The sequence below is a fragment of the Jaculus jaculus genome, chromosome 7 (genome assembly GCF_020740685.1).
Source record: "Jaculus jaculus isolate mJacJac1 chromosome 7, mJacJac1.mat.Y.cur, whole genome shotgun sequence".
In the NCBI taxonomy this organism is placed as follows: domain Eukaryota; kingdom Metazoa; phylum Chordata; class Mammalia; order Rodentia; family Dipodidae; genus Jaculus; species Jaculus jaculus.
In genome coordinates this window covers 29,996,355-30,018,576 of record NC_059108.1, presented here as the reverse complement: position 1 = coordinate 30,018,576, position 22,222 = coordinate 29,996,355, and the positions used below count along the sequence as shown (strand labels likewise).

The following is a 22,222-nucleotide window of genomic DNA, read 5'->3' as shown; positions in this document are numbered from 1 at the left end:
TCCCAGGGTGAGGGTATTGTCCTCACACCATCGCAGGGTGAGGGTATTATGCTCATACCATCCAGAGTGGGGGTATTGTGCTCACACCTCCCAGGGTGAGGGCATTGTCCTCACACCATCCCAGGGTGAGGGTATTGTCCTCACACCATCCCAGGATGAGGCTATTGTCCTCACACCATCCCAGGGTGAGGGTATTGTTCTCACACCATCCCACCATCCTAAGGTGATGAGGAGTTGGAGTTCAGGAGTTAGAAAATGTGATACAGTCATTTTTCAAATGTGTCTAGGTTGTCACTGGGCTTGTCTGACTTGAGTGTGTTTTGAACATGCCCTCTTGTTTTTGCCACAAGCAGAAACTATAAATCTGAATTGTTCTGTCTCCTCCAGCAATCCCAGTAAAAGAAGCATACACTTGTCTTCAAAGCTAGATCTGCAAAAAGAAGTTGCTCTGTCAAGACCAGACCAGAAAGCTTTTGTGCTTTGCAGAAGCAAGGCCCAGTTAACACAGGACAGGACATTGATAGCAAATAACAGGAACCCTCTGATCTTTTACAGGATTCTACCTCTCACACAGTTAATATGGGAACAAGACAGCTGTAAGCTCTCCACAGGACCCTGCCTCTCACACAGACAAAGGACACATCAAAAGACAGAGATGAATATATAGCCAAGCATGGTGGCACACGCCTATAATCCCAGAACTCAGGCAGTAATGCAGGAAGGGTTTTGTAAATTCAATGTCCCCCTAGGCTATATAGTAAGTTCCAGGATAGCTTGAAATACAGAGTGAATCCCTGTCTCAAAAAGAAAAAAAGAGAGAGAGAGACAGTCGGGCATGGTGGCACACACCTTTAATCCCAGCACTCAGGAGGCAAAGGTAGGAGGATCACCATGAGTTTGAGGCCACCCTGAGACTACATAGTGAATTCCAGGTCAGCCTGGGCTAGAGTGAGACCCCCCACCTCGAAAAACCAAAAAAGAAAAAAAAAGAAATATAAACAGTACCCCATCCCCTCATCCAAAGGGATATGATCCAAGCCCCCTGCAGTTGCCTGAAATCACTAATCATCCCAGATCTATGTATACTTTTTTCCTATACATTCATACATACATATGATAAGGTTTGATTGTAAGTTGGCCCAGTAAGAGATGAACAGCAATTACTAATAATAAAATAGAATAATTATAGCCATATACTATAATAAAAGTTATGTGACTGTGCTATCTATCTATCTATCTATCCTGCCAAGACAAATAATATTTTTGGACTGTTAATGACCCCAAAGTATCTGGAACTACAGAAAATGAAACTGTGGGAAGGAGAGACTGCTTATGCTAGAAAGAGAAAAATAACTGAGAAATAATCATCCTCCTTTATTTGGTTACATATCTGTTAAAGGCAGTAGAGAAATTTTAGAGCCACAAAGACCGAGAACCTGCACCTGAGAGCCTCTGGTTTGCCCTACCTTCTTGGCTTGAGTTTTGCCACAGAAACATGAGTGTACACGTGTCAGAAGAAAAAGTACTCAGGGGGGGATTGAGAATACCAACCCTTTGAGTTCACTTGAACCTGTGGCAGTAAGTATGACCTTTCAAGACAGTTATACTTTGAAGTTCTTAACACAGGGGCAGGGACTGCCTGTGTGGTCTGAAGTCTCAGCCCTGGAACTACAGGGTCCTAGCTTGAGCAATGCATCATTTTTCTGAGTGGTGTCCATGACAATTACTCTTTTTTTATTTTATTTATTTTCCTAGCAGAGAGATAGAGAGAAGAGAGACAAAGAGACAGAATGGGCATGACAGGGCCTACAGCTGCTGCAAATGAACTCCAGATACATGTGCCACTTTGTGAATCTGGCTTTATGTGGGTACTGGGAAATCGAACCTGGGTCATTAGGCTTTGTAGGGAAGCACCTTAACCACTTAACCACTAAAACATCTGCAGCCCTATTTTGTTTCTCTCTTTGTTTCTTTCTTTCCTTTTTTTTTTTTTTTTGTTTTGTTTTGGTTTTTGGTTTTTCTAGGTGGGGTCTCACTCCAGCCCAGGCTGACCTGGAATTCACTCTGTACTCTCAGGGTGGCCTTGAACTCACAGTGATCCTCCTACCTCTGCCTCCCAAGTGCTGGGATTAAAGGTATGTGCCACCATGTCTGGCTCTTCCCTCCCCCCACCCCCAGGTAGGGTTTTGCTCTAGCCCAGGCTGACCTGAATTCAGTATGTAGTCTCAGGATGGCCTTGAACTCTAGGTGATCCTCCTACCTCTGCCTCCTGAATGCTGGGATTAAAGGTGTAGCCCTGTTTTTCTTTGTGTGTGTGTGTGTGTGTAGTTGTTAAAAGGGAAAAAAACACTAAATGCAAATTAAATTTTTTTTAAGTGATGTCTGAAGTTTTTATTTAGTTACATTTGAGAACAAGAATATACCCATTTAAGAGGGACAAAACAAAAGAACAGTCCTAGTAGTACAGAAAATTCTTGTAAGATTCTAATCTCTTTTATTACATAGCAGCATCATAGTAATTTGATGAGAACTTGTATGGGGGATGTTTTGATGATTCTGTTTCCTGTCACATAAGACAAAGTTCTATCCACATATCCCGCTGCCTTTGATCTTGCCTTGCAAGGCCCAGGGGCTGTGTCCTTGACTCACCTGAATGTGCATGGCGCCCTCTACTGCTTCCGCCAGGTTGCCACAGCCACTAATGAGTGCCAGCTGCTGCTGAGCACTGAGAGAGCCTTTCAGAGCACCTGACTGCTCCATCAGCTTCATCTCCTTTCTGGAAGAAGTAGAGAAGAGTCACTGTGGGTAATTGAAAACAAACTTAGGGTCTGAGGAGACAGCTCAGCAATTCAGAGCATTTGCTGGCCAAGAAGGGCCTAAGAAGTCCTGAGACCTCCTGGGTTTGATTCTCCAGCACTCATAAATAGCTGGTGGTACATCTGTATTCCCAGCACTTGGGAGGCTGAGGCAGGATTGTGAATATGAGACCAGCTTGGACCATATAACAAAACAGTGTCTCAAAAAAAAACAGAAATAGAAAAAAAATGAAAGATAACCCTTATAATTAGAACCAACTTTGCAGCATGTGACTTGTGTGGTAACTCAGGGCCAGTAAAGAACTTGTAAGAAGTCCCACATTTTCACTGACACTCAAAAATTGTGCAGCCAGAGCTACTCATGCAACACTGAGCCACACAGAATACATCTACACAAGCACACACAGCTGCCTAAGGAACGATATCTGTGCTTTCCAAAATATTCTGTAGATGTTTACCAGCAAGCCAGATGGGTTTTACCTGTTTGGCTTTTTTTTTTTTTTTTAAAGCAAATGTGGGCTGAAGAGATGGCTTAGCGGTTAAGGTACTTGCCAGTAAAGTCAAAGGACCCAAGATTGATTTCCCAATACCCACATAAAAACAAATGCACAAGGTGGCACATGCATCTGGAGTTCATTTGCAGCGGCTAGAAGCCCTGGAGTGCTCATTCTGTGTGTGTGTGTGTGTGTGTGTGTGTGTGTGTGTGTGTGTGCCTCTTTCTCTCTCAAATATTTTGTAAAAAGCAAATGCTTCAAAATATATGTTTATACAGTACTAGGTGGTGTTTTGATATATGTACACATGGTATAACAGGCAAATCACAGCACATGTACTTATATCACATTGCAATTTCTTTATAATGCAAACATTCAAAAATCCCTTCTAGGGATGGGGAGGTAATATGATGGAGAATGGAATTTCAAAGGGTAAAGAGTGGGTGGGGGGAGGGAGGGAATTACCATGGGATATTGTTTTATAATGATGGAAAATGTTAATAAAAAATTTTTAAAAATCCCTTCTACGGCTGGAAAAATGGCTTAGTGGTGAAGGCATTTGCCTGCGAAGCCAAAGGACACAGGTTCAATTCCCCAGGACCCACATAAGCCAGATGCACAAGGGGCACATGCATCTGGAGTTCATTTACAATGGCTAGAGGCCCTGGCATGCCCATTCTGTCTGTCTCTCTTGTGTGTGTCTCTCTCTTTCTCTCTCTCTCTGTCTCTCTCTGCTTACAAATAAATAAATTAATTAAATTAAAAAAAAGAAAGAAACCCTGCTTTTAAAAATTTTTCCCTTCCAGCTTTTTGAAAGATTGTGCATTACTGTTCACTGTGGTCACCTTTCTGTGCAGTAATTCCCCTCTAACTATAACATGGTATCCTCAGCTCAATCTGTCTCTGGCCCGCCTGGCCATCTATCCCGGCCTGTTGTAACCATCATTCTACTCTCCACGTGTGAGGGCACGGGCATGGGTACTTGTCTTTTCTGTGATGGTTTTTCCCTTTAAGCTGTCAGTATCCTTCAGCCAAAACCATCAGGAGCATACTGCCTCAGAGCAAGCCAGTCTGTGACAGTGAGGGAGACTCACACCATAAGACTTCTGGGCATCTCAGGAGCAGGATGCCAGAGAGTGTGGCACAGGGTTCAAGCTTTGCTAGATATCTGAAGGGAGCCCAGGGAAGCAGATGCCATCTGAAAGTGAGTACAACTAAAGATCGGGTTTCCCCCCCTCCAAAAACAAACTCACATCAAAGCTGTGTGGGCAAAGAATGACAGTTGCTCACTTCAGCCAAGAAAGGACCATCTGGAGCCTATGGATCACTCGGTGACTCTGCTCTTTCCATGCTCAGACACAGTTATGAAGCAGCTTCCCTCGGCCTCATTCTGTCAGTGTTGGGGTGGTAACCTGGGGCTGCTTATGTCCACCAGGAGAGCACCATGGCACGTTGTAAGGCCAGGCAGCTTCCCAGTCTTAGGCATTGCTCTTTGCTTTGGGATTGGTTTCTTCTTCTTTCGTGTGTGTGTGTGTGTGTGTGTGTGTGTGTGTGTGTGTGTGTGTGTGTTTCGAGGTAGGGTCTCACTGTAGGCCAGGCTGACCTGGAACTCACTATGTAGTCTCAGGGTGGCCTCGAATTCATGGCGATCCTCCTACCTCTGCCTCCTGAGTGATGGGATTAAAAGCACCACTATGCCCAGCTTTTAAAGTTTTTTATTTATTTATTTGCAAGCAGAGACAGAGAGAGAGAATGAATGGGCATGCCAAGGCCTCTAGCCACTGCTAATGAACTCCAGAAGCATGCACCACTTCGTGCATCCAGCTTTACATAGGGACTGGAGAATCAAGGCCACATCTTCAGGCTTTGCAGACATGTGCCTTAACTGCTAAGCCATCTCTCCTGCCCCAGTTTCTTCTTTCTGAACACTGTGCATTTTGTATTTGGTTTTAGATATATAGCACCTTCTGTTACTGCAAAAGAAAAAAAATGCTAAAATATACCAAAATATAAAAACTTCTATATTATCTTTAACAAATGTGATGGCTAATCTTCACTGTCAACTTGGCAGGATTCAGAATCCCCATGAAAACACAGCTCTGGGTGTATCAGTGAGGGTGTTTGCAACAAGGCTAAACTGAGCAAGGAAGACCTTCCCTGCATGTGGGTGGCACCATAACATGGGCTGGAATCCAGACTGAATAAAATCAAAGGGGAAAACTAGCCAAGCACAAGAATTCACCTCTGTGCATCCTGGCAGTGGATACAATGGAGCCAGCTGCCTCGTGCTCCTGCCCTCATGACTTTCCCCAATGGAACTGTGAGCAAAGCAAGCCTTCCTTTCTTAAGTTACTTTTGTCAGGAATTTTGTCAAAGCAATGAGAAAATGAACTACATCCTAGAAAACGACAGTGCATCCTCCATGAATCAGACAGATTGAGCCTCTCCTACAAGAGATAAAAAAAAAAAAAAAGGCACCTATGGCTTGTCAAGATATATAGGGCTTAGAATTAATTTTTCACATGAGAAAAAGGCTTTCTCTGTGGCCAAAAACTAGCCATGACCTCACAGTAACCCTGAACTCATAGTCCTCGTGCCTCAGCCTCCTGATTCCTGGAAAATGCAGGCATGTGCCAAGTCCAAATTGGAATTTGAATTTTTTCCTCATTAAATTTTATTTTAATGGCCTCAAAATTCTGTTACAGATTTTAACTATAATACACTAAAGATGAAAATCACATGATCGGGCTGGAGAGATGGCTTAGTGGTTAAGCGGTTACCTGTGAAGCCTAAGAATCCCGGTTCGAGGCTCCATTCCCCAGGACCCACATTAACCAGATGCACAAGGGGACGCACACATCTGGAGTTCCTTTGCAGTGGCTGGAGGCCCTGGCACGCCCATATTCATTCTCTCTCTCTCTGCCTCTTTCTCTCTCTGTCACTCTCAAATAAATAAACAAAAATAAACAAAAAAATTTAAATCACATGATCATCTCAATAGATACAATAGCCCTTCATGATAAAAATCCTAAAGAAATTGGGAATAGAAAGAATATATCTCAACTTAATTAAGGCTATGTATGACAAGCCTATTGCCAACATTATACTAAATGGGGAAAAATTCTATGCATTTCCACTAAAATCAGGAACCAAGACAAGAGTGCCCACTTTCCCCATTTCTATTTAATATAGTGTGTGCTGCAGTAATAAGACAAGAGACACAAAGAGGAAAGGTAGAAGTCAACTATATGCACATGCTATGGTGTTACAGTCAGGTTCACATTGCTGGTAGAAATCAACCAACCAAGAGCAGCTTGTGGGAAAAGAGGTTTATTTTGGCTTATAGGCTCGAGGGGAAGCTCCACGATAGCAGGGGAAAACGATGACATGAGCAGAGGGTGGACATCACCCCCTGGGCTACATAAGGTGGACAATAGCAACAGGAGAGTGTGCCAAACACTGGCAGGGGAAAACTGGCTATAATACCTATAAGCCTGCCCCCAACAATACACTGCCTCCAGGAGGTGTTAATTCCCAAATCTCCATCAGCTGGGAACACATAAGTTTATGGGGGACACTTGAATCAAACAACCACATATGGTTCTGTACATAAGGGGCCCTAAAAACTCTACCAGCAAACTGTTAAAGTTGATAACTGCTTTCAGTAAAGTAGCAGGATAAAAAATTAACACAGAAATCAGCAGCCTCCTATAACCATGACAAATGTGCTGAGGATGAAATCAGGGAAAAGCTATCATTTATAATTGCCTCAAGAAAAAATAATAAAAGCTTGGGATAAACCTACCCAAGGAAGTAAAAGATATCAACAGTGGAAACTTTAAAACACACAAGAGAGAAATTGATAAAGACACTAGGAAATGTTCATGAACTGAAAGAATCAACATTGTGAAAATGTCTGTCTTACCAAAAGCAATCTATATATACACATTCAATGAAGTCACCACCAAAATCCCAATAGCATTTTTTTTACTGAAATAGAAAACAATCCTAAAGTTCATTTGAAGCACAAAATCCTCAGATAGTCAAAACAATCCTGAGCAACAAAAATAAGGCTGGCACGTCACCATACCTGATGTCAAGTGATATTTAAAGTCATAGAAACAAAAACAACATTGTAATAGCATCAAAAACAGACATGCAGATCAATGGACCAGAATAAAGGACCCAGATATATACCCAGGCAGCTACATCCATCTGATTTTCGACAAAAAATGCCAAAAATGTTACTGGAGAAAACACAGCCACTTTAACAAATGATGCTGACAAAAGTGGATGTCCACATATAGAGGCATGCCATTAGATCCTTCTCTCTCTCCATTTACAAGAATCAACTCCATATGGATCAAAGACCTTGGACCAGACCTGAAATTCTGAAACTGTTCAAGGACAGAACAGAGAAAACACTTCAACATACAAGCACACGCAAGGACTTTCTGAATAGAATCACAATGGCTCAAGGAGTAAAACAACTAGCCACTGGGACCTCAGGAAATTTTAAAGCTTTTGAATAGCATAGGATACTGTTTATCAAGCAAAGTGACAACCTACAGAGTGGGAGAAAATCTTTGCCTGCTGTACATCTGATTAATAACTAGGATATCAGGAGCTGGAGAGATTGCTCAGTGGTTAAGGCACTTGCCTACAAAGCCAAAGGACCCAGGTTCAATACCCCAGGACCCATATAAGCCAGATGCACAAGGTGGTACATGCGTCTGAAGTGTGCAGCAGCTAGAGGCCCTGGTGTGCCCATTCTCCCTCTCTCTACCTGCCTCCTTCTCTCACTCTCTCTCAAGTAAATAAACAAAAATTTAAAAATATTTTAAAAATAACTAGGATATACAAAGAAAAACTAAATCAGCAGTTAAAGGAGCTTGCTTGCAAAGCCTCAGTACCCACATGAAGCCAGATGCACAAAGTGGCACATGCACCTGGAGTTTGCAACAGCAAAGGGGAGGCCCTGGTGTGCCCAAATCCATTCTCATTCATTATTATTCTCTCTCTCTCTCCCCTCACAAATAAATTAATGAAATTATTTTTAAAGCACTAAACAGAGAGTTCTCAAAAAAAAAGAGATGAAGAGATGGCTCAGCAGTTAAAGGCTCTTGTTTAAGCCAGGCATAGTGGTGCACGCCTTTACTCCCAGCATTCTGGAGGCAGAGGTAGGAGGATCTCCATGAATTTGAGGGCACCCTGAGACTACACAGTGAATTCCAGGTCAGCCTGGGCTAGAGGAGCTGATGACCCAGGTTCAATTCCCCAGCACCCATGTAAAGCCAGATACACAAAATGGCACATGCATCTGGAGTGCATTTGCAATGGCAAGAGGCCCTGGCATGCCCATTTTTTCTCAATCTGTGTATGCGTGTCTATCTGTTTGTCTTTCTCCTCTTGAAAGTAAATATATAAAATATTTTAAAAGAAAAAAAGAAAATGACCAGTAAATGTTTTTTAAATGTTTGGCATCCTTAGCCATCAGGGAAATACACATTAAAACTACTTTGACATTTGATCTCCCTCCAATCTAAATGGCTATCATCAAAAAATCAAATAAGGAATGGAAAGATTGCTCAGTAGATAAAGGTGCTTGTTTGCAAAGCTTAATAATCCAGGTTCAATTCCCCAGTACCCACATAAAGCAAGATGCACAAAATGGCACATGTGTCTAGAGTTTGTTTGCAAGAGGCCCTGGTGTGTTCACACTCACTTTCTTCTCTCTGCTTCTTTCTCGCTCCCCACCCAGCTTTCTCTATCAAATAAGTAAGTAATTAAAAAAACTATCAGGACTGAAGAGATGGCTTAATGATCAAGGCCCTTGCCTGCAAAATCTAAGAACCCAGGTTCGATTCCCCAGTACCCATGTAAGCCAGATGCACAAGGTGGCATATGGATCTGAAGTTGGTTTGCAGTGGCTAGAATCCCTGGTACACCTATTATCTCTCCCTCCCTCCCCTCTTCACCCCTCTCTTAAAAAAATAAACAAAATATAAACTTTTAATTTATATTTATTTATTTACTTGACAGAGAATGAGAGAGAGAGAATGGGTGTGCCAGGCCTTCCAACCACTGCAAACAAACTCCAGACGCTTGTGTACTCTTGTTCGTCTGGCTAACATGGATCTTGGAGAATCGAACTTGGGTCCTTTGGCTTTGCAGGAAAACACCATCATCACTAAGCCTTCCCTCCAGCCCTAAATATTTTTTAAAAAGAAATCAAATGACAATATATTGGTGAGGGAGTGGGGGAAAACAAATCCTCCACTTTGGTGGGAGTGTCAACTGGTGCAGACATTGTGGAAATTCTGAGAAAGCTAAAACTAAATCTACCATTTGACTCTTGAACATACACCCTAAGGATACTATACTTTGCCACAGAGATACAAAATTAACACTTTGAAATCAGCAGCCCTCCTATACACCCATAACAAACAAAAAGGATGAAATCATGGAAACCCAAACATTTACAATTGCCTCAAAAAAAAAAAAAATAGCTTGGGATAAACCTAACCAAGGAAGTGAAAGAGTAAGCAATAAAGATAAGGAAGCTAGAAACAGGGCATGAGGAAGGGAAGCAAGGGAAGCGCTTAAAGGTAGGGCATAATAGGTATGTAAGCAAAGGAACAGAATCCTGGGGTTGGAATGCTCTAAATGGAGTCAAGAGAGCAGGATGGAGGCGAAAGGAGAGTAGGGTGGAAAGAAGGTTAATCAAAGTTAAAGATGCTATGAATAAGCCATGAAAACCTATTACTTCACGATAGATAGATAGATAGATAGAGAGAGAGAGAGAGAGAGAGAGAGAGAGAGAGGGACACTACACATACATATGTATATGTATGTATGTTTTTTAAGTTTGGGCAGAAGCACTCTGTGGGAGATGGATAATGATACACACAGAAGCCAGATTGTTACAGGAAAATTTCAGTGTCAGAAACAGGATACTTTCCAGTGAGTTGTCAGTCAGGGAGGCTCATGGTAACCACAAAACAATATAGTCTATTTCAAGGCTCTTGGTTCCCACCAGAACAAGATGGTAAATCCCTAGTGCTAAGGATACCACATGTTTGGGTTGCAGGTCACTGAGAAATCAAGCTGGAGCTGAGCTGGAAGCTTCCTCCCTGTTGACTAGCTGTCAGGATGCTAGAAAGAGCTAAGCAGGATGACGGGTAAGAAAAGTCATCAATAGTCTCAAAAAGCAGTGGACCTTGCAAGTTCTACAGCTGGCCAGCTAGGCCAAATATGCCAACGGATGCAATGGTGGCATGTCTGTTATGGGGGAAACCAACTCCTCTGATAGGATTTGAGGTCTGCTCCATGGGAGTATGCCTGGTACTGAAAGCCTATCATAAGCCCTACGACTACTGTTGCTTGGCTAAATGGATATATTATACCCACCAAAATGCTCTTGAAAGATTTATGCTTATGCCCATTTATGCTACTCTCACTTTTGGTTAGAGAAGTTTCTCTTTTCAGATGACAATGACTACTGGGGAGACTCAAAATTCATCAAAGTACAGAGAAGTGACTGTGGAGTGGGTTCAGTACTGAGACATCTCTATCACACTCTCTACACCTCAGGAACCACTGCAGAAAACGTGGTGGAAAGAGTGTAATAGCCAATGGAAGGGGAAGAGTGCTTTGCAATGCTGTCTTTCAGATACTAAGTGGCCATGCATTCATGATCTCACAGAATTGCATATAGGTGGGCAAAAAAATGAACTTATGACATCAAAATAGAAGAGGAACTAGTTGGAAAAAAGTGGAGGGGAAAAGGATAGAGGGGCCAAAGGAGAGTGGTAGGAGGGGAACATAAGGGACATGTATGTATGTATGTATGTATGAGTGTGTGTGTGTGTGTGTGTGTGTGTGTGTGTGTGTGTGTATTTTGTGGTATTTTGACCTGGAATTCATATTCCCAGGCTGGTCTGGAACTCACAGCAATCCTCCTACCTTTGCCTCCCAAGTGCTGGGATTGAAGACAAGTGCCACCATACCCAGCTAATACATTGTGCTTTTTATAAGCCAGGGGTGGTGGTGCATGGCTTTAATCCCAGCACATGAGAGGCTGAGGTTGGAGAACTGCAAGGAGCTTGAGGCCAACCTGAACTAAAATGAGACCCTGCATCAGGAAAAACAAAATGCTAACTTGGGGGCTGGGAAGATGCTAAGTGGTTAAGGGCACTTGATTGCATGGTATGACAGCCTAGATTCAGTTCCCCAGTACCCACATAAAGCCCAGAATGGCACATGCATCTAGAGTTCAGATGCAGTAGTGAGAAGCCCTGGCACAACAATCTCTTTGTTTTTCTCTTTCTCTCTTCTTTCAAATAAATAGTAACTATAACATTTTCTTTTAAACTATTGGTATGAGGCTGTGGAGATGGCTCAGCAGTTAAAGACACTTGCTTGCAAAGTCTGCTGGCCTGGGTTCAAGTCCCCAGCAGCCACGCACAGCCAGACACAAAATGACACACACACACATCTGGAGTTTGTTTGAAGCAACAAAAGACTTCAGTGTGTACATGTATGCATGCATGCAAGCAAATAAATAAAAATTGTTAAATACTGATTTTAAAAACTAATAAGAGGGCTGGAGAGATGGCTTAGTGGTTAAGATGCATGCCTGTGAAGCCTCAGGACCCAGGTTCAATTCTCCAGGTCCCATGTAAGCCAGATGCACATGGTGGCAAATGCGTCTGGAGTTTGTTTGTAGTGGCTAGAGGTCCTGGCGTACCCATTCTCACTCTCTCATTCTCTGTCTCTCTCCCACCCCATCTCAAATAAATAAATAAATCATTAAAAACTAATTAAGACTCTTAAAACTGTCCCTACACACACACACACACACACACACACACACACACACACACACACACACACAGGTCCACAAAGCATTCTCCTTTCCTTCTAAAGGTTAAGCTTGAAGACAAACAGTTCTGAGACCATTCCTCCACCACTGGTGAAGACGGGAGTCGTAGGTGTTAGGAGTGACATTACTTGGCCTTCTGAGCTTTCTGGGCAGAACTGGTGACCTTGTCTGCTTTGAAGGCACTCACATCACAGTAACCACCTGTCTCGTATCATGAACAGCAGGACAACCAAGAGGATGGTCAGAGCATCTTTCCACAATGGTCTTGCTTCGAGCCATATCGATGATGACAGCGTCACCAGATTTCCAGAATGCAAGACTGTCTTCCAGCACCTTACCAGAGTGGTAACCAATCTTTCTTTCCGCTCAGGAAACTTGCAGAGAAATGTGAGCAGTGTGGCAATCTAGTTAGTACAGGGACAAATGCAGCAGTTGCTTAGCCTGGGTTGCACAGGGTAACCAGCTGAGCAGTGAAGCCAGCTGCTTCCAGTGGTAGGTCATTTTTGCTGGCTGCACATTGCCAACATGAACGTCTTTGACAGATATTCTTTTTTAACTTTTTTTATTGACCTTTTTCATATACGCAGATGAGGGCTTTTTAAATTATAGTCCCCTCCCATTACTTTTTGCCCACCTCTCCCCGCCCTCTTTCTTCTGAACCCCTTCTTCCTTCCAACTAAACCCCTATTCTATTTTGAAGACTTGTTTTGCAGTTTGTTTGTTTTGTTTTTTCCCTCTCTCATCATCCAGGAAGTAATGTTAGTGAGTCCAATATCACATGGGGACACATTCTTGACATGGAAGTTCACACTGTCCCTAGGAAAAGCTACACTTAAAGTCTCATATTGAATTTCACCAGACTTTACTTCAGTTGTGATATGGACTGAAGCAAAAAGGACCAACATGCCAAGTTTGAGGACACCAGCCTCCACTCGGCGCACGGGCACAGTACCAAAACCACTACTTTCACAGAGCATCTGGAGGAGCAGGTACTTGTCAGATGGACAAGTTGGTGGTAAGATCATTCAAAGTTTCCAACAGTGTGAGTCTACTGCCACCTTCATTGGCGACTTTCCACTACTTGAACAAAGCCATGTAGCATTTGGCTCCACTATGCTGTCCCCATTCCAACCAGAAAACAGCTCAAGGGCTATTGTGTCGGGATGGTAGTCAACTTTTTCAATGTAGGTACTGACTTGCTTAACAATTTCCCCACATCTCTTCTGGCTGTAGGGTGGCTTGCTGGAATCCATTTTGTTGACACCAATAGTTAGCTGCTTCCCATCCAGTAGGACATGCTCACGAGCCTGCCTATTCTTGAGCAAAACCAGCCTCCAATGCACCTATACCACCAGCAATGATCAGAACAGCACATGTTTTGTTGTTGTTTTTGTTTCTCTTTCTCTTGTTTTTATAGATATGGAGTCCAACAAAAGTCTCAAATGTTTCATTTATCCTCAAAATAATACAAGAGAGTGAAACAGAATTCTTTTTTGTGTGATTCACATTTTTTTTAATTTTATTTGAATTTTTTTGTTAGTTTTGTACTCAGTGAATACAGTCAAGTCGGTACCATTGTTCGCCTCTTCTCTGTCCTCCCCATCCACATGGACCCTCCTTGTTGGGGTATATGGGTCATGCATTGTGGGGTTAGCCATCAGTTATGGGTAGGAGGAAATGTCTCTGTGTATCATGACTCAATGTGTTGCTCTGACATTCTTTCTGCTCCCTCTCCCACAAATTTTCCTGAACCATGTTGGGTTCATTTTAGGTCTGCTTCAGTGATGAGGTTTTGGGAGCCTCTGAGTCTCTAGATACCTATTTTAGTAGGAGTTGACTGTTCTCTGTGCCTATATCCTTCACCCTTGGGCTGGTACCAGGTCCACCAAGAAAACAGCACTCTGGCTTATTTTTCCAATTAATCTTAGTTACAGTTGGAGCCCTTTTGAGGTATGATGGGGTGGTTCTCTCCTTAGAATCTGCATCTATCTGAAAAAGAGAAGCAGATTCTCCAACAGAGGGTAAAGTTAGCACCAGATAAATGGGATAACCATTATTTTTTTTATAGAGAACTTAATAGATGTAGGCCCTTTTGTAGCCCATGATTGGTGGTAGCTTGATAATGGAGAGCAGGCTCATTTTTGGATCTGGTTCTAACTTGTTTCCCAGCTTCAGCTATGGGTTCCATTCCACTGAGCAGATCAGTTAGCCAAATCAAGAGTAGTCGGTTCCCCACCATGGCTGTGTGCCACTATTGCACTTGTGTGAGCATCACGACAGGTTATTTGCTGCTAAGTAGGTTAGACCAAGAGTTGCTTGGACAGATATTAGTCATTTTCCCCCAGTCACCCACATAGCACCTTCTGGCACTAGAGGCACTATGTGGGAACTGACTCTCTTTCAGCTTTCAGCCATATCACTCCATGTTACATGCCAATAGCATATGGTGTCTTCAACAGTAGGGTCTTAACACTAACCTTTGGTGGGTCATCAAGCACTCTGACAGAAATCTGTCATTCTTTTAGGAAACCTTGTAGGTCTCTCTGATCAAAAGCTCACTGTGGATGATAGCCACATTCTGGTACTGGGAGTTTTAGGTCAGTGTCCACAAAGAGAAGAAAGAAAAAGATAAGTAATATAAAAGAGTTAGTGAGAAGAGGGAGAGGGGGAGAGAGAGAGAAGCAGTAGAAGATTAAAGTCAGTCTTTATCATACCCTCTCCAGGCTCTTGTGACTCAGGTGTTCCCTCTAAGGGCCTGGTGAAGGTTCAACTATTTGGTCTGTCTTTTAGGATGTAGAATTTTATGATACCATTGTTTGGGTCCAGTTTTGTGTCCCCTACCCCTTCCTTACACTCCCCTCCCTCCCCATCCACCCTATTGTCTGGTCCTCAAGATGCTTGCTAGGTATGTCAGCATCTTGGGTATATTCAGGTTAGGAGCTGTAAATGAGTGAGACTATACGGCAATTATCTTTCTGTGATTGGGTGAGTTCACTGAGAATGATCTGTTCCAGGTCCAATCATTTTACTTCAAATTTCATTGTGCCATTTTTTCTTATTGCTGTGTAGAATTCCATCGTGTCAATATACCACATCTTAGTTACCCATTCATCTGGGTTGATTCCAGCTCTTAGCTATTACAAATTGAGCAGCTATAAACATGGTTGAACAAATCTCTCTGGACTGAGGCGTGGGGCTTTTAGGGTACATGCCCAGGAAGGGAACCAGGTCTGTTGGTAATTCCATAGTCAGATTTTTTAGGAGTCTAGATATTGCTTTCCAAAGTGGTTATACCATCTTACATTCCCACCAACAGTGGATGAGGGTGCTATTTCTCCACATCCTCGCCAGCATTTGTTTTCATTTGATTTTTTAATGTTTTCTATCCTTACTGGGGTAAGGTGGAATCTCATAGTTGTTTTCATTTACATTTCCCTGATGATTTAGGGATGATGAACATTTTCTTAAGTGTGTGTTTACCATTTGTATTTCTTTCTCTGAGAATTGCCTGTCCAGCTCTTTGCTCCATTTTTTGAGTGGGTTGTGTGACTTTTTATTGTTTAGGTCTTTGAGTTCTTTGTAAATTCTAGAGGTTAGGCCTCCGTAAGTTGGATATTCAGCAAATATTTTCTCCCATTCTGTGGGTAATCTATTGGCTGTGCTTATTGTATGTTTGTCTGTGAAGAAACTTTTCAGCTTCATGAGATCCTTTTTTTTTTTTTTTTTTTTTTTCGCTTTTCAAGGTAGGGTCTCACTCTAGCTCAGGCTGACCTGGAATTCACTATGTAGACTCAGGGTGACCTTAAACTCACAGTGATCCTCCTCTACCTCTGCCTCCCAAGGGCTGGGACTAAAGGCATGCGCCACCACACCCAACTTGTAATCGTGTTTTTTATAAAGCCTCTGTGTCCTGGGGCATCAACAGTAGTCACATAATACTTGCTTCTCTTAAATTTCCACAGAAAGATACCAGTGTGATACCATGTTTGTATGCAGATCAGTTTATCTGAGACCTGGATGTACTTCAAGGAGTCCTTTCCATCTCAGCAGCCTCCTCCTCAAATTTTTCAATAGTCCTTTTGTTGATCTTGCCACACTTGCAATCAGATAGACAGTAGCAGTGGAATCTGCCAGCATGTGTATATGTAATAACTATGATACTGAAATGAGTCTTTTGCATTCCCACTTCAGCTTCAATTTAGCTGTGGTGTTAATTTTTTTACCCATTGATCTATTGGTTAACATCTTGGCTTGTTCCATTTCCCAGCTATTATGAATAGTGTGGCAATAAAATGGATGTGCAGTTATCTCTGTGGCAGGACTAAAGAGTGTTTTGGATGGATACCCCAGAAGTGGTGTAGCTGGTCATATGACCAATGTATTTTTAGGTTTCTGATAAACTTCCGTACTGACTTTTATAGTGGCTGAACAAGCTTACATTCCCGCCAGTAGGGTGTAAGAGCTACTCTTCCCCCATATCCTCACCAGCATTCACTGTCTTTTGCTTTCTTAATGTTAAATCTGGTACAAATATACAATGTAATTTTATGAAGCTATAAAGAAAAAGGAAATCATGATATTTGCAGAAAGATGGATGGAACTTGGAAACATTGCACTAATAAAATAACCCAGACTCAGATAGACAAATGCTGTTTTCTCTCATATGCAGATCCTAGTTTGATTTTCTTGTTTGTTTTGGCGGGGGGGGGGGGGGAGGAAACTGGTGCACCAGGTCCTCCAGCCACTACAATTGAACTCCACATGCAAGTGCCACCTTGGGCGCCTATGTGACCTTATGCGCTTGTATCACCTTGTGCATCTGGTTTACATGGGATCTGGAGAGTCAACCATGGATCCTTAGGCCTCACAGGCAAACATCTTGACTGTTAAGCCATATCTCCAGCCCCAGATTCTAGATTTTAATTTATGTGTGTGTGTGTGTGTGTGTGTGTGTGTGTGTGTGTGTGTGTATGTGTATGTGTATGTGTGTGTGTATATATACACATACATATGTGTGTATAGACATATGGGGTGGAAGCATAGGTCATTAAACTAGAAAAGACACTATTACAGGGAAAAAGAAATAACAGGGGAGAGAAGAAGCAGAGTAACATCATACATGTTACATAAAATCAGAAGGGAGCCTATTAGGGGAAGAGGTAATAGGAGAGGAGAATCAACAAAAACAAAGTACACAAAAATACCATAATGAAACCCATGACTTTATATGCTAAATTTTAAAAAGTAATAAATTAAGTACAGAATGCATGAGATTTTCCTCATAGACATACTCTAGATGATCTGGAATATGTGAACTAACATCTATATATGTTTAAGCATGTTAATAAAGATATAGTTTAAAATGAGCAAACTGGGCTGGAGAAATGGCTCAGTCAGTAAAGTGCTTGCTGCACAAGCACAAGGACCTAAGTTCAAATCCCCAACACCCATTAAAAACTGGGCACGGGCCAGGCGTGGTGGCACACGCCTTTAATCCCAGCACTCGAGGGGCAAAGGTAGGAGGATCGCTGAGTTCGAGACCACCCTGAGACTCCATAGTGAATTCCAGGTCAGCCTGGCAGAGAGTGAGACCCTACCTTGAAACCCCCCCCACAAAAAAAAAACAACTGGGCATGGCAGGCTGTACCTGTAACCCCAGCACTGAGGTGGTGGAAACAGGGTCCCTGGGACTGGTGGGCGGCTTCAGTTCAGTGAGAGACCCAGTTTAAAAAAAAATAAGTGGAAGGCTGGGGAGGTGGTTCAGTGGTTAAAGTGCTACCGCACAAGTGTGAGAACCTGAGTCCAGATTCCTAGCACCCACACAAATGCCAGGCAGGGGTAGCAACTTGCCTTTAATCCCAATTCTAGACATTTGAAACAGAACATCCCCAGGGCAAGCTGGTTAGCTGGACTAGCCAAATCAGCAAGTTCAAGTTCAAGGGGCTCAGTAAATAAGGCACAGGGTAATGACAACTACACCTGTCAACCTTTGACCTCCACATGCATGCGCACACATGTACACACACATAAAAACATGCATACACATGCACACATTCACCACAAGTACAAAAAAAAAATAAGGTGGAAAGAGATTGAGAAAAACACCTAACATCAACCTGTGGCCTCTACACACGTGCCCACATACATGCATGCACATCTATATGTGTACCCATATACATACATTTATTTAACATATATTCACTGTACATATTAGTGACATCTGTGTGATTCTTCCATATACACACCCAGCATTCACTGACCATATCCAATCTTTTCAACCCTACTAGTAACACTGTTCCACATTCACAATGAAGCTTTTTAGCTCCCATATGAAAGAACATATATTTCTTGTTTTTCTATGTCTGACTTATTTCACATAATATAATGACCTCCAGTTTTATCCACTTGTCCCGAATGACAGTGATATCCAACTGGGGGTGGGTACTACATCTCTTCATGCATAAATCGGCTTGTGAGCAACCACGCACAATAAACATAGTGTGCAGGCAGCTCTTTAGTATACTGACTTAATTTCCTTTGGATATATAACTAAAAGCAGGATGCCTGAATCACATGGTAGACCTATATTTAATCATTGAGAAAATCCCACACTGCTTTCCAAAACCTGGCTGTATTAATTTACATTTCTGTTAACAATATGAGTCCCTTTTCTCCATATTATCGCCAGTCATTGTTATTTTTGTTTTGCTTTTTCCCCTTTCATATATTATGTATATTACATATGTTTGGTTATATTTTTTAATATATACATCTAGGGCTGGAGGGATGGCTTAGTGGTTAAGGTGTTTGCCTGCAAAGCCAAAGGACCTTGGTTCGATTCCCCAGGACCCATGTTAGCCAGATGCACAAGGGGCGCAAGTGTCTAGAGTTCATCTGTAGTGGCTGGAGCCCCTGGTATGCCCATTCTTTCTTTCACCCTCTTTCTGTCAAATAAATTAAAATAAAATATTTTTAAAAATTAAAATATATATATATACACATATATACACATCTAGATGCAAACAGAGAGTATAGGTGCTCCAGGGACTCTTGCCACTGCAAACAAACTCCAGACACATGTGCCACTTTGTGTATTATCTTTACATAGGTACTGGAGAATTAAACAAGGCCAGCAGGCTTTGCAAGCAAGTGCCTTTAACCACTGACCCATCTCCCCAACCCTGCAATACCTACTTTCATTGAGGTTAAAGTTGCACACCTCCTGGAATCGTGAAGCACATACAACCCTTCAAAGCTAATTCAGGGCTGGAGAGATGGCTTAGCAGTTAAGGTGCTTGCCTGTGAAGCCTAAGGACCCAGGCTGGATTCCCCAGGATTCATGTAAGCAAGATGCACAGGGTGGTGCATGTATCTGGAGTTCATTTGCAGTGGTGAGAGGGCCTGGCATGCTTATTCTCTCTATATTTGTACCTACCTACCTACCTACCTCCCCCCCCCCGATAAATAAATAAATAAATAATAAAATATTGTTAAAGAATTGACCTTGCGCTCATAATGGCTGCAATGTACCAATCTTACCACAAGATGTCAGGCTAACACTATGCTACAGACTAAGCTTGCATCCAACTATCAGTGGTTAAATTACTTAAAATTAGGTAAGGGCTGACATGACTCAGTGGATAAAGCACTTGCCAAGGAAAGCAAAGACAAACACCTGAAGTTATCTTCTCACCTCCACATGCATGCCATGGCACACATGCACTCATGCATGTAAATATGCACACACATCTCACTGAGAGAGAAACCCAACATAGCACAGGCCTACAATTCCAACACCTGGAAGGTGGAGGCAGGAGGATCAGAAATTCATCATCATTCTTAATTACACGACATATTTAAGGCCAGGCTACATGAGATTCTGTGGAAGGCAGGGACCAAGAGGAAGACATTTTCTTCAATGGTATGGCCTGGTAAATTGCCAGACAACACTAATCACTGCTCAGCCATAGTCTACAAGTGAACAATCAATGCTAATTAAACTCAATGGGTCACAAGAAAGGAGGAACTTGGGAGAGGACTCATCTGGTAAGGTGCTTGCTTGCAAAGCCTGCTGTTCAATTCACCAGCTGTCCACGTAAGCCAAACACAAAGGGTGGCACAAGCACCTGGCATGACTTTGCAAAGGTAAGAGGCTCTGAGACACACCCCCACCCACATGTACAAATAAAGACATGAAAGTAGAGTGGAGACTACTTAGGAAGAGAAAGGCTTCAGTGCAAAGGAGACAAGAGAGGGTAATGGAGAAATGAATATAACCAAAATACACTAGATACATGTACAAAATTGTCAAATTAAATTAAATTTTAAAATTAGAAGGGAAATGTGAAAGCAATTCTCACTATAAGGCAAAATATGCTTATTTTACTTTTTTATATTTCAATTTTTGAAGTTTTATTCAAAATTATCATCTGCTTAAATAGGTGAGGACAGTGGCACACTGACAGGAGGAATGAATGTGATACAGCTGCTGTTGAAAATCACTATGATAATTCCCTTAAAAATTAAAAACAGGGGCTGGAGAGATGGCTTAGCAGTTAAGGCACTTGCCTGTGAAGCCTAACGACCCAGGTTCGATTCCCCAGCAGTCTGGAGTTCATTTGCAGTAGCTAGAGGCCCTGGTGCGCCTATGCTCTGTCTATCTAGCTATCTATCTATCTGTATAACTGCCTCTCTCTCTCTCTCTAAAAAATAAATACATAATTCTTTTTAGAAATTAAAAACAAAATTCCCATATGACCTGGGTGTACACCCACTGAAAGCAGGACCTCATGGAGATGCCGCACCCTGGAGTTCTTACAGCATCATTCAGGAGAACAAAGGTGGAAGAAGCGCGGGTCCCTCAGCACGAGTGGATGAACACGAAAATCCAGCCATACACCACAGCACGATGTACTAGGACTCCATTGACAGGAAATGCCAAAGTAGTCGAATTCATAGAGGAGAAAGTACAGTGGTAGATGCCGGAGTCTGGGGATAAAGGACAGTGTAACGCCTCCAGAGTTCCAGTTTTAGAAGATAAAAAGGTTCCAGAGATTGGCTTCCCAACTCTGTGGATGTCCTGACCACCACCAAACCACACATTTCAAAACCGCAAGGCTGGTAGATCTCCATGTGAACTTAAGTGAGAGAACAAAGGCTCAGATTGCCAGGGTAAGCCAGCACACCATTTTGGCTGCTCATCCCCAATGATTCATATGAGAATGTGGGTCTGTGCGTCAAGTGACACGCTGTGAAGACTCACCCAGGAGACAAAATGCACAGAAGATGGGAAACAACGCAAAAGTGGCAAGCAAGGGAATGTCTGGGTGCAGTGAGGAGGCCAGACTGAAATGCACAGAAGGGAAGTCAAATGCGAAGCAAGCTAAGGCAGTAACCCAGAGGCCGGGGCTGGTAGGAACTTGCAGCGCCAAGCCAGCGCATACTCGGCAAGTGAAGACAACAGCTGAGGAGTGTGTACAAAAGCAGTCAACCTAGTAGCTGGTGAGTGCCCACCCCTCCTGAAAAATTAAATAGGCCAGACATGGCGGAGGGCGGGGACAATACTGTGGAAACCAAGGGGCAAGAAACCATTCTAAACACACAGGTGTACACTCACCACTCATACACACCATGTTCATACTACATGCCAAATATCATACATCACACATACACATCCCATGTCACAGTGCACCACATACACATATACCCCCCACCACACCTATACACCATACATATAGCCACAATACATACACTACATAGATACAGCATCACATAACATACGTGCATATGCATCACATACCACACTGAACCACAGAAGCACAACATATGCAAGTCACACTTCATACACTGTACATACACTATATGCACCATATAACCACATACCACACACACTAACACACTACACATACTATGCCACACACAGTACATACCACAATGCACACACTGCCATGTATGCCACATATCATAATGCATACAATGTACATACCACATAATGCACATCAACACACCACATACTAACTTCACCATAC

General features: G+C 42.5%; 1 protein-coding gene and 1 pseudogene across 1 annotated transcript in view; both read right to left on the bottom strand.

Annotated features, from left to right (window-relative positions):
• Cryl1 (crystallin lambda 1) overlaps positions 1 to 22,222 on the bottom strand; it is a 171,671-nt gene that overhangs the window by 111,682 nt on the left and 37,767 nt on the right. The window contains exon 3 of the mRNA XM_004670546.2: positions 2,650 to 2,776. Coding sequence (XP_004670603.2) covers positions 2,650 to 2,776 — 127 coding nt within the window. The remainder of the gene's footprint in view (positions 1 to 2,649; positions 2,777 to 22,222) is intronic.
• On the bottom strand, positions 12,378 to 21,826 carry LOC123462125 (annotated as a pseudogene).